We start from the raw sequence: 13,068 nt of genomic DNA, 5'->3' as shown, positions 1-13,068 counted from the left end.
TTTTTTTCAGTCTTGTTTCTAGGGGTGACTTCAATCGGATCGGATCGGATTAACCTCCTTCGAATTTTTCCAAATTTTTTTCTGAACCTAATTGCTAGCCAAATCCGATCTAATTTTTTTTTTAAAATTCAAAATATATTTCCAATTTGAAACTTTCGAAATTTCTAATAACTCTGGAAATTCGTTATACTTAAAAATTTTCAAAGATCTCTTTACTTTCAATTATTTTAAATATCAAAATGTTCATTTGTAGAGAAAAAATTTTCCACAATACCAATATATTCAACAATATTGTTTTCTTGACCCATTTTCATTCAAACAAGTGATCCAAAAAAACGAGAAAAAGAACCTGCGACCACCAATAGCAAGCATTGCATTTTGTTGAAGTCTAGGTATTTTTGTTTCAATCTTTTTTCATATGTGGAAATTAGGCGTGAAGTGTCTGCGTAAATAATGGATTATGGTCTTTGGACTCTAAGTAGCTTTTATAATATTGGACCGATTTTTTTTCATATTTAAAAGTGGTATTGGGGAAGTTGAATGTTTTTGGAAGAAAAAATTAGAAAATGAATGAACGGTTGAAATCTAATCAAGTGGATAGTGAGATAAGTATATATTTTCGGAATAAACCGCAATAATATCGAAATTTCTTTTTGGATCGGATCGGATTTTAGAATTATATCCAAATCCGATCAAATTTTTCGAATTTTCTAAAAAATCGCCCATGAAAACTTTCCCACCCCAAACATCCTTGGCTCACATGTTATAAAGTAGCTAATCTTCTCCGTTGGAACACCCATGATATAGAGTTTTAGCTCCTCCTTATTGCCCTCCAAAAATGCTGACATGGCCCTGGGTTTTAAAGGCCTGCATTGGTGATGCCCTTAGGCATTAGCCACATTTTTCGAGACCCTATTTTGCTTATAAAGAGGAGGACCATTGCAAAAAAAATCTGAGAAAGAAAACGTTCAACCTACCCTTTAATAATTTACTACAAACATTTATATTACACGTTGTGCAAAGACAGAAACAAACGTTTGCAATGCAGTTCATAGCTTCACACTAATTTGCTTCATTCAGAAAATGAAACAAAAACACACTTAAAACAAAGCATTGCACTAATCAAGGAAGGCAGCATATGATCCTAAAACTATTTTCTGCTAAAAAGGCTTCTCAATTTTCCTCTCTCCAATCGCTCGAGTAATTTTTTGGCACCTGGAATTTCCATATCAGACGACTTCTTAAGATATCCAATTGCTCCGTAGGAGATCATCAACTTCTTGCATTTTTTGCTGGCAGACAAAGAGCCTAGGCAAGACACTGCGTACTTTTTTGCTGTGTTATGAGGACTAGGATCAAGTAACTGGACTAGATTTGGCACGCTCTTTTCATCCCTTTTAACTTCTCTACAGTTTTGCGAGAGGCTCACTAAACTTGAGAGTGCCTGTGCAGCAACCTCTCTTGCGCCATTTGTTTTAGCCTCAAGTAATTTTACAAGCAAAGGTATGCACCCAGATTCCCCTACCAGTCTTTTCATTTCTGCAGAGCAGCAAACCTTACAAATTGCTGAGGCTGCAGCTTGTTGTGCACCCAATGATCCAGATTTAAGCACATGAACTAAGCGTGGAAGGAAACTAAAAGAAAGTAGAACTTCCATTGAAACCAAACCAACCAGATTTCTCAAAGCTCCAACAGCAGATTCTTGGGGCAATGGCCCATCCAGATAAGCTAAAAGACTCCTAATTCCACCTTCTGCAATAACAGACTTTCTAAGATTGTCATTACTAGTAGTGAGATTCTGCAAACACTCGGCTGCATATTCTTTTGAACCAAACAATATCCCGCAATCAAGTAGATTGATCATGACCCTTACAATCCCTTCATCAGTAAGGTTCTGCCTCACCTCTGGCACAGCCGATATGTTTTTCAGGGTCCCTGCAGCTGCAGCCTGTGAAACTGATTCCCCATTCCGACAAATCTCAATCAGCGGACGAACCCCACCATGACCCACAATTGAGCGGGCTGTCTCGGCTGACATCGACAACCGCTGAAGAGAAATTGTGGCCTTCTCCTTACCTACAGTACTACCCGATTCAATGAGTCTTATTAAAGGGGGAAGCACACCTTCAGAAACAAGCCAATTCTCACAACTGCCAGATTCTGCAAGAGAGCAAATCACTGTAACAGTCTTCTCTCGAATCCTTGGAGACGTTGCAGTAAGCAATTGAACTAAAGCAGCTATATTATTGCGTCCCAACACGGACAAAACATTCTTCTCATCCTCTTTCATAAATTCTACAAGGGTGTCAAGTGCCCGATGCTTCGCTTCCAAATGCCCGATCTGAAGGCGAGCGAGTAATTCCCTTATATTGCAATTGCTTCCGGTCTCAAATTCCAAAGAAGGATTCCCAACTGGAACTGGTAAGGTAGCTTCACCAAGAACTCCTGTCTTGATCAAAAGGCCACAGTCTCGCAAATTCAAATCCAGTTTCGTAGACAAAGCATCGAGATCGCTCTGCATCTGAAGCTTACCCCCATATTTCTCTTCTATACATAGCTCCGCCAATTTGGTCACTTCCCATAATGTCTTTGACACAGCTTGCAATTGCTCCTTACACAGTGCATTCTTCGAAAAGAAAGGATGACTCGACAAATCTGATAAACGAGACGGGATCTGCTCCAATTTAGAAATTATCATTCTCCATCTACCTGGAAACCCCTTGGCTTCCCTTGCTTTCTCAAGAGCACCCGGAACAAGCTCTTGGGCACGTAATAACCACTCTTCCGCTGATTGGGTATCGACCGAAGCCCCTTCTCCTCCATCTTCCACCATTTTTTCAATGTAAGTATAGAGTTACAGATCACCTGAAATGAAAGAAACCAAAAGTTAGAGGATCTAAGCAGACCCAGATGACAGAAAAACTAATTTCCATCATAAAAAATTCAAAAGTAGGAAGAGTTTAATTTTATTTTAATGCATTAATGTAGAGCAGTTGCAATCATATGAAATAAATTAAGATATACCCAAGAGAGGTAAAAGAGTGGTCAGTATTAATTTCTAGAAATTTCAAGTTGCTGAAAACAACAAGTCACCGACAAATCAAAGCACCATATCAAATATCTCACAGGTCAATTTTAGAACTAGTGAAGAGCATTAAATGGAAAATCAAGTTTAAAACAACTCTTAACAACTTTCACTTAAACTCAACTTTGCTTTACTTTCAGGTAAAAAAGGTAGATGTAGACAATGTTTTTTCATACACAATTAAAGCAATATCCAGACTGTAAACAATCTAACGTCCATAATTTTTGAAAAAAATGACCAAAAATTCAATCTTTATCAAATAAAACTCAGCAAAAAAAAAAAGAGAAAGAGAGAACTTGGCTTTGAAGAGAAGACAGTGTTCTATTTCCAGCAGCTTATTAGAATGAATTAAAAATGTTTCCAAAAAATATACCTTTCAAAAGTGTAAACTTGACAAACAATCCAAACAGGCCCGCTTTCCTCTCTCCAACATTCAACTTTAACACAACCCCGTTAACATTCCAACGATCACAAGCACTTCTGAAAGCGAAAACACATAACTAAGAAGAAAAATTCAATATTAAACTACCCAAACCAAAAAAGAATCATATACCAACCTTTAAAACAATTTCCAATAAGCCCAAGCTCATTCTCTTCTTAAAAAAGAAACTTAGAAGTTACAATAGCTTCACCTTCAACTCTCTAGACCAAAAAAAACATAAAGTTTTAGCTTATCTTCAACTTGAAACAAAGGCTCCAGTATAACGGTCTGATACATTAAAGAAACTAAGACAATGACTCAAAAGTCAGAGAAACTCAGAGACAAGAAGAAGAGAATAAGAAATTCGAGTTTGAATTCAAATAATAAAACAAGTTGTCAGAAGAAAACAAGTTTTTTTTTTTTATTGCTCAAATCTTTCTACTTCAGTTTTCCACTTGATTCACTTTGTCTGTATTCTTCAGTGAAACTCTTTGTTTTAACTTTTAAGCTCATATTAACCTCATATTGCGGGGCTGTAACTAATGATCCGACCGTTTGGAAAATTAAATTTTTTTTTTTTTTTTTTTTTCTTTTACGTTACCGAGGAATTGAGATTGCACGTTTATGCCACGTGGTTATGTGTCAGGTACTTGCCGTAGACTGTTTGATTAGGCTTCGTTATAACTTGATTTGCAAAAGTGCCACTGCTTTTTAGTGAAAGCCCTCGATGAATAGGACTAATTTGTTACAACCCCCCAAAAACTATGAGAATTGTGAAAGACAATATTTTGACTTTTGTAATAGTGATAACGGTATCATGCTTATTGCACAAGTTTCATTGTGCGTCGAGATCAACAACAAACCCGAACATATACTCCGTTTTCTCAAAATATAAGTTTAAAAAGATTAATACGCCAAATTATTCAGAGAACAAAATTAAAGGGGGTGCAGAAGGTCAGGGGTTCAAGTCCCTTCGCCCCCGCCTTTTTGAAAAGTCCTTGCATATCATTTGTCCACCCCAGATTTACAAGTATCTTTAAAACAAATTTTTATAAACCAACTATAAAGGAAAATAATAATAATAATTTAGTTCAGGGTGAAAGCCTACCACAGAGCAAGAAAAATAATCATCAAAAAGTAGGTCTACAAACATAAGCTCACAGTTGAGTTCGTGAGGTTAACACATGAGAAGAAAAAGTCAGTCTACAAACATAAGCTCACGGAGGCATCATTGTCAGATCCACAATATCGATCGCTTAAATTCTCATAACAAAGGAAAATGTTCAAGAAGCGGAAAAAGACCATTACAAACCAGGTACGTCTAATTTCTGCTGCTCCCAATATCACGTTGTGACTTGCGAGTTGAAGGTGAACGACTGCACAACCAGCAAAAAGATATAATTTAAAAGAGCATCACACAAATACAAATACGTCCAGGAATTAAAAAAAACGAGTGAGCATAAATCATATGCCAAGAACAGGGAGAAAAAGAAATCATTTTCCGCCGCTTGACGTAAATAATAACCCCAAATACCTCACTTGTTGCAAACCGCCAAATGTACAAACTAGAATGCTAGGATGTGGAGAGAACAACTAAATTGCAACACAGCAAATGGGCTGTGCTTGCGCACAAGTTGTGGATGGAAAGAAAATTCTCAATGATAATTAGTTGCCTATATTTTATCTAAAAAAACATTATTAAGTAACAGAGTAAATATTGCTAACCTGCGATACTTCTTCTCCTGAATTGGACTTTTTGTTTTAGCAAACTTAGGACTGCCCCTCAGCTCAGGTTTAGTGTGTGGTGGGCTGGCACCATGGTCAAAATCAGAATCTATTTCTTGCCCACGTGTATTCCCCCTTCCCTCATATTCTGAATTCGGGCTTGAACCACGGCCGACATCAGGACTATCCCGGCGATAAGTATGGCTTCTCAATTCAGGTTTGATATCTGGACTTAAACCACCAACAACATTAGGACTATCCCGCCGATACATACGGCCCCTCATTTCAGGTTTGACATCTGGACTTGGACCATGACCATCATCTGGACTACGCCTCCCTCGCTGATAAGCTCTGCTCCTTGGTTTGCCATTTGGACTCGGACCACGACCATAATCAGGACTATAGCGGTCTCCGCGATGAGGACTAGGCGATCTAGCACGATCACGACCTCTCTCAGAACCTAAACCATGGCCATAATCAGGACTATCCCTCTGTCGTCGATGAGGACTAGGTGAGCCCCTGCGATCATGACCTCGGTCAATAGACCTTCCACGACTTCTCCGGTCAGGACTGTGTCGGTTATTTCTTCCATCATCATCACGCACGGCATATTCAACTGACACAACTTGATCCATCAACTTGCTGCACGTTCATATCAAAGAAACAACTGTCACAAGCGACTCAACCAAAATTATATATTTTGAGACAGGTCAAATTTAACTTGAAGAAACAAATTATCAGTAAATTCTTGACAAAAAATAGTAGAGGAAAGCCTTTAACACCAACTGAAAGAAAATGGGTAAACTCACCTCATATTTGTAGCATCCAATGCTTTAGTTGCATCCTCCTGGGAATCATACTGAACGAATGCAAAATTCCTTCTGATCCTAATACTCATTATTTTTCCATATGGATCAAAGTGCTTTTCCAAGTCCCTTGTCCTAGTATGCATTGGATCAAAATTAATAACAAACAATGTTTTTGTGGGCCTTGAGTTTCCTGAAGATCTTGAACCTCCTGACCTTCTACCACCACGTTCTTGCTGTAATACAGAAATTTTGGGGGACTTCCATAAGATTCATTATCATAACTGATTGTACCGTAGCATATTAAATTACATCTCTTTACTATATTAATCAATTTTCATTTCTCAATCGAAAAAAACACAAAGTGTTTACTACCTTTGTCCAGTCAACACGAAGTCTGCGCCCCTGTCTACCAAATTCTGTCTGATCAAGTCCTCGAATTGCATCCTCAGCATCTCGCTCATCATCCATGGAGATAAAGGCAAATCCTGTTCACCAGCTTCTAAAGTAAGCACAACCATATACCACATCCAGAAATACTCAGCAGGAAGATATACAGTCAACAATCCTCCCAAGACGAATCTTCAATATCAAAGATATGCAGTCAACATAAAAAGAAAATCTGACAACTAAGAGAGAGAGACCAAGTGACCGTACAATAGCGGACAGCCCTTTTCTTATGAAATAATCAAGGAACAGCTATCCAAAAGTGGGTGTCTTGTGATGGGTCACTGAATAGAGTGCCTTCTCAGTCTGTTCTGCTGCTTCTGACTATGAAATTGACATGGGTTCTACCATGAATTATGTCGGAAATTGAAGACCTGAAAAAGGTCATGAGGAATGAAAGGCAATGACGTCTCAAGGAATGTATTGTGTCTGTGGCATTGCGGATCTGATCATGTCTTCTTTAAAACAAAAGAAGATGAATTTCAGGCACGGATGCGAAAGTAAATGCATAAGGGCCACCCATCAGCAAGGAAGATAAATGATATTCCAAATATTCCTGCGCCAAAAAAACTGTTGAGTGTGGAACCTTATACCATAAAACACAATAAAAATGTTTTTACAACAAGCCTCCTGAGCTCCCACAATCACTCAACAAGTTAGGGCTTCTATCTTCTTCACTGTAGTCTGGCTGACGTTGAAGCATTACCAACAGCAAGGTACCAGCTCCATCTGATGGGATGTATTACATACCATACGCATTATCACCGAAACACGCCACGTTGGATGAACGAATGCATGTAAATTATTAACCCAAAAACCGAACTGGATTATATATATTAAAGATATTCAAATGAGACCCATACTATACACTAGATATAAAGCTATGTTGGTTCCAAAAGTTATATCATAAGCAGTTCATAATTCTGTTTTCACTTGCTTATTGGAAAGACCTAATCAAACACATAACTCGGTCATTATAGTCACATATTCAGATAACATTAAAGCAGATGCTCCAAAGGGCATTGCTGTCAAACCAAGAATAAATTTGACGTAATTTCAATGCAAAAAATCTGACACATAACGACCCACATGGTATCAGGTATATCTAATTCAAAATGTACCTCTAAAACTGACGGAAAAAACTAAAAGTTACTTGTGCAACTTAATTAGAACCAAAACAAGGCAAGGACTAAAGTTGTCTATTAGATTTACTACTCAACGTTTCTTGCTTTAAAAGGATCATTTCCTTGAAAAGTTCGCCAGGGTAGACAAAAGATTCATAATCAACTTAATCATAGTCTGGATAAAAGAATGAGTGAGAAAAAATTTGCATACCCGACTTCATATCCACCCTCTCAACCTTCCCATATTTGCTGAAAAGACGTTCAAGATCAGACTGACGTGTACCAAGCTCAAAGTTCCCACAAAAGATAGCCCTCATTTTTTCACAAAGCTTTGTAAAATCTAAAACGAAAATAAAAAGGGGATATCATTACACATACATTAGATAAATCATAAAAAGAAATGGATATAATGGTTTTCAAAAATGGTCTCTAGAACCTTGCTACCAAAAAATGTTAGTTTCATCATTATAGTGATTAATGTTAGGATGTGCAACAGTATTGTGAACGTGGACCTCGGCTTTCAAAATTTGATTGTCTTTTCAATTGAAATAAACAGGCATCAAAAAGTTTGTAAATAAAGAAAATTTTGTGTTTATTGTATGTAGTAGGAATGAAAATCTAACTACTCACCTCTGCGATTCAACCAGATACCAACTTTTCTGAACAAAATATGTTCGTTTGACCTAACAGTCGAAACTAAAAACTTAATTTGGACCACGTTTCATTTAGGAGGGCTAGTAATGGGCCGGGCCAAACCTCAAATCTAGTTTTAAACTTTTAATTCGCTTGTCCCCTTTCGTTTTTCAGTTTTACAGCAAGTCCAATGGAAAAGTCTTAAATTGGGCTGCTACAAGGTGTTAACCATAGCTAGTACTCCGTTTTATACACGTTTTTCCGTATAATACGAATAATAAGGCGAACAAACCTAATTACCTAAGGATTAATACTCAAATTATATGATCTAGGCTTATAATTGCCGAATAATAAGGTTCTTATTTTTTAAATGAAAAAAACACACTACAACTAGTTTTCGAACCCGTCCTACGAACGGGTGCCGTTATATTAAATTATTGTAAAAAATATTAGCAACTATGCATAGCTATGAGATATGAAAATTATATTAATCAGTCATTCAAATTTCTTGCACCACTCTCTATAAAAAGGAAACATCAACTTTTTTTTGTTGTTAGGTTTAATAATAGAAGTTTGATTGAAGTTTTGTGAGAATGCTTAATGTGACGAAGATAATATTGAAGCTACTTGAATAGCATGACATTCTTAATCATAATAAAACAATTATGATAAACATTACTTAAAATGCAAAACTATATTTGTTGAGACATTTATTCCCTCTACATATAATACAAACATGTTTTAGGGTTATTAGTTCAATGCATTTGCATCAAGTTTCTGATTTTCCATTAATTATTCTTTTAGGTTAGTTAAATGTAATACATTACATTCAATTTCCAATTTCTTATTAATTATTCTTTGAGGTTAGTTCAATGTAGTTGCATTAAGTTTTCGATTTTCCGTTAATTATTATTTGATATTAGTTCAGTGCAATTGCATCCATTTTATAATTTCCCGTTAGTTATTCATTAAGGTTAATTCAATATAGTTGCATTCAGTTTTTGATGTTTCATTAATTAGTCTTTGAGATTAGTTCAATGCATTTGCATCCAAGTTCCAATCTCCCGTTAATTACTTTTTGAGATTAGTTCAATACATCTGCATCCAGTTTCTAACTTTCCGTTATTTATGTTTTGAGGTTAGTTGAATGCAATTGCATCCAATTTCCTATTCCGGTTATTTATTTTTTGAGGTTAGTTCAATGCAGTTGCATCCAGTTTCCGATTTCTCACTAATTATTATTTGCGGTTAGTTCAATACATTTGTATCCAATTTTCAATTTCATGTTAATTGTTCTTTGAGGTCGGTTTAATGCATTTGCATCCAGGTTTACGATTTCGATTAATTATTCTCAGAGATTAGTTTAATGCATTTGCATCAAGTTTCCGATTTCTCGTTTATTATTTGGTAAGATTGCATTTGCATCTAGTTCCCGATTTCCAGTTAATTATTGTTTGAGGTTAGTTCAATGAATTTGCATCCAGTTTCTGATTTCCCGTTAATTATTTCTTGAGGTTAGTTCAATGCATTTGTATCCAATTTATTATTTATGCTTTGAGCTGAGGTTAGTTTGATAAAATTACATCCGGTTTCTGATTTCCCATTAACTATTCTTTGAGGTTATGTCAATGCATATTTGCATTTAGTTTATGATTTCCCACCAATTATTTTATGAGGTTATTTCAATGCAGTTGCATTCGGTTTTTTATTTTATGTTAATTATTTTTTGAGTTTAGTTCAATGCATTTGCATCTAGTTTCTGGTTTCCCATTAATTATTATTTGAAGTTTGTTTGATGTATTTGCATACCATTTACGATTTCCCATTAAATATTTTTCAAGGATTTGCATCCAATTTCTAATTTTCCGTTAGTTATTCTCTGTCGTTAGTTTAATGCAATTGCATCCAGTTTTCGATTTCTAGTTAATTACTTTTTGAGTTTAGTTTAGTTTATTGTATTTGCATAAAGTTTTCAATTTCCCATTAATTACTCTTTGAGCTTAGTTATGTATTTGAATCCAGTTTTCGATTTCTTTTTAAATATCCATTGTGGTGTGTAATACCAACTTCTACTGATCCATCTGTAGTGTCCTTGCAAACATGACATAAAAAATAAATTATATTTGATTTACTATGTTGGATCATCAAAGATTATCCAGTTCCCGATTTTCCATTAATTATTCTTTAAATTATGCATGACTCATTATGTGGAATCTGCAAAGATTATCTACGAATGGGTATTGTTATATTAAATATACATAACTATTATATATTAATATTATATTGATCACTCATCCAAATTTCTTATAACGTAAAAACCTCACTTTCCATTTTAAAAAATAACTCACATTTGATAAAACCCTTCAATTTCATTGTGTTGTTTAATAATAGAAGTTTGATTGAAGTTTTGTGAGATTGCCTAATAAAACGAAGTTCATATATATTGAAGCTACTTTAATAGCAAGGAGTTACCAATCATACGGAAAGAGATAAGATAAACACAATTTTAAATGCAAAACTATACTTATCGAGACATTCTCACAACATATAATTCAACTATGTTTTGAGATTACTTCAATGCATTTGCATCTAGTTTCTGATTTTATGTTATTTATATTTTGAGGTTAGTTCAATGCAGTTGAATCCAATTTCCGATTCCCATTATTTTTTTTTAGGTTAGTTCAATGCGGTTGCATCTAGTTTCCGATTTCTTATTAATTATTCTTTGCAGTTAGTTCAATACATTTGTATCCAATTTTCAATTCCCTGTTAATTGTTCTTTGAGGCCAGCTCAATGCATTTGCATCCAGTTTCTAATTTCCCATTAATTATTCGGTGAGATTAGTTTAATGCATTTGCATACAATTTCTGATTTTTTATTTATTATTTGATAAGGTTGCATTTGCATCTAGTTTCTGATTTTCCGTTAATTATTGTTTGAGGTTAATTCAATGAATTTGCATCCAGTTTCCAATTTCCCGTTAATTATTTATTGGGGTTAGTTCAATGCATTTGCATCCCGTTTATTTTTTAATATTAGTTGGTCTGCGATTGCATCCGGTTTCGATTTCGGTTAATTATTCTTTAAGATTAGTTCCACGCATTTGCATCATGTTTCCAATTTATAATTAATTTTTCTTTGAGATTAGTTCAATGTAATTGCATCCAGTTTTCGATTTTCCATTAATTTAATCTTTGAGGGTTAGTTCAATATTTCAATGCATTTGCATTAAGTTTCCGATTTCATGACAATTATTTTTTTATATTAGTTTGATGTATTTGCATTCAAGTTTTGATTTTCCGTTAATTATTATTTGAGGTTAGTTTAATGCAGTTGTATTCATATTCCGATTTTCTATTAATTACTTTTTAAGATTAGTTTAATGCTTGCATTTGCATCCAGTTTTTGATTTCCCGTTAAATATTATTTGAGGTTAGTTCGATGCATTTACATCCAGTTTTCGATTCCCCATTAATTGTTCTTTGACATTAGTTTCATTCAGTATTATATATGTTTTAAAATATTTGTCATTATTGCTTTGCCATTATTATTTTTTCTTCATTTTCTATTATATATTTTGTGATGTTATTTTCTGTATAATTTAATTTTCCACATGTAATTTGTTTTGGTTTGGTATATAATTTATTTAAGCCCAACATCCACTTTAACTGAATCTCATTATTCCGCCGAATTATATATATATGAAAATTTATATAGTGTTGAAAATTTATAAATTTAATTGGAATATGTCGTAATTATTGTGGCCAGAATTGTGATTTTTCGAATCCTTAACTATGAATAAATGTTTAAATCCCATTATGGATGGCACATCAAATCAAAAGGGGTTTAGGAAAATCGTTTTTCGTAAACTATTGTTTTAGCAATTTAGTTTTTGTCTTATATATTTTTTTTAAATAATTAGCTATATTATTTAGGAAAAGTTGGAGACTCTAGAAACTCTAGATGAGATTATTTTTTTTGTAATTAGTTATAGTGTTTATGAAAAGCTAGAGACTCTCTAAAACTTTAGATGATTGTTTTCTTATTTATATTATACTTTTTTATAATAAATAATAGAGTTTAAAAAAAACTAGAGTGCCTGCGAGTGTTCAAAAAAATAGATTGGTGAGGGTATAACTATAATATATATATAAGGAATTGAAATATGTCGTAATTGTGATTTTTTGAATCTTTAATTGAATAAATGTCTAAATCACATGGCGCATAAAATCGAAAGGGTTTTAGGTAAATCATTTTCGGTGGAAATTATTGTTTTTAGCCATTTAATTTTTTTCTCTCCTATTTTTTTTTTCGTAATTAGCTATATTGTTTAGGAAAAGTTGGAGATTTTGTAAAACTCTAGATGGGATTGTTTTTTCGTAATTAGTTTAGGAAAAGTTGAAGAGTCTGTGAAACTCTAGATGGGATTGTTTCCTTATTTATATCATACTTTTTTATATTTAGTAATAGAGTTTAGGAAAAATTGGAGTCTCTATAAGGGTATAGCTATAATATATATCTAAAGATAAAGATAAATATTTGTTCTCTATTTTATCTCCTACTTTTTCTTAATTAGCCATGACACGTGGACACTCTAGAAACGCTTTCTCAATTGAAGAGGGTAGAGCTATAATATATACTAGATTTTGGACCCGGACCTACGCCCGGGATCTATTAAATATTTTGTGGGCTGAAACCAATTTCCAATTCCCATTATTTATTTTTTGAGATCAGTTCAATGCAGTTGCATCCAGTTTCTGATTGATCGTTAATTATTCTTTTTGGTTAGTTCAATACATTTGCATCAAATTCCCAATTTTCTATTA

General features: G+C 34.2%; 2 protein-coding genes across 4 annotated transcripts; both read right to left on the bottom strand.

The window, feature by feature from the left end:
- Nucleotides 1–953: 953 nt before the first annotated feature.
- Nucleotides 954–4,019, bottom strand: LOC147513744 (uncharacterized). 2 transcript variants are annotated; one of them, XM_086596975.1, is made up of 3 exons: nt 3,643–4,019; nt 3,459–3,565; nt 954–2,865 (listed from the first exon to the last, which is right to left on the bottom strand). In XM_086596975.1, exon 3 carries the CDS (start codon nt 2,831–2,833, stop codon nt 1,151–1,153), a length of 1,683 nt encoding a protein of 560 aa, XP_086453101.1. In that variant the 5' UTR covers nt 2,834–2,865; nt 3,459–3,565; nt 3,643–4,019; the 3' UTR covers nt 954–1,150. The 2 variants fall into 2 exon arrangements, with proteins under 2 accessions (XP_086453101.1, XP_086453100.1); XM_086596974.1 differs by having other exon boundaries at nt 3,459–3,585; nt 3,643–3,977.
- A 599-nt stretch (nt 4,020–4,618) lies between these two features.
- LOC147513743 (serine/arginine-rich splicing factor RS40-like) lies at nt 4,619–8,459 on the bottom strand. 2 transcript variants are annotated; one of them, XM_086596977.1, is made up of 7 exons: nt 8,239–8,306; nt 7,820–7,948; nt 6,695–7,040; nt 6,413–6,525; nt 6,041–6,273; nt 5,232–5,873; nt 4,619–4,882 (listed from the first exon to the last, which is right to left on the bottom strand). In XM_086596977.1, the coding sequence occupies exons 4-7, from the start codon at nt 6,506–6,508 to the stop codon at nt 4,828–4,830; spliced, it is 1,026 nt and encodes a 341-aa protein (XP_086453103.1). In that variant the 5' UTR covers nt 6,509–6,525; nt 6,695–7,040; nt 7,820–7,948; nt 8,239–8,306; the 3' UTR covers nt 4,619–4,827. The 2 variants fall into 2 exon arrangements, with proteins under 2 accessions (XP_086453103.1, XP_086453102.1); XM_086596976.1 differs by lacking the exon at nt 6,695–7,040 and having other exon boundaries at nt 8,239–8,459.
- Between the last annotated feature and the right edge of the window lie 4,609 nt (nt 8,460–13,068).

Source organism: Coptis chinensis, chromosome 3 (assembly GCF_015680905.1).
Source record: "Coptis chinensis isolate HL-2020 chromosome 3, ASM1568090v1, whole genome shotgun sequence".
NCBI lineage: Eukaryota > Viridiplantae > Streptophyta > Magnoliopsida > Ranunculales > Ranunculaceae > Coptis > Coptis chinensis.
This window is presented reverse-complemented; position numbering and strand designations above follow the sequence as displayed.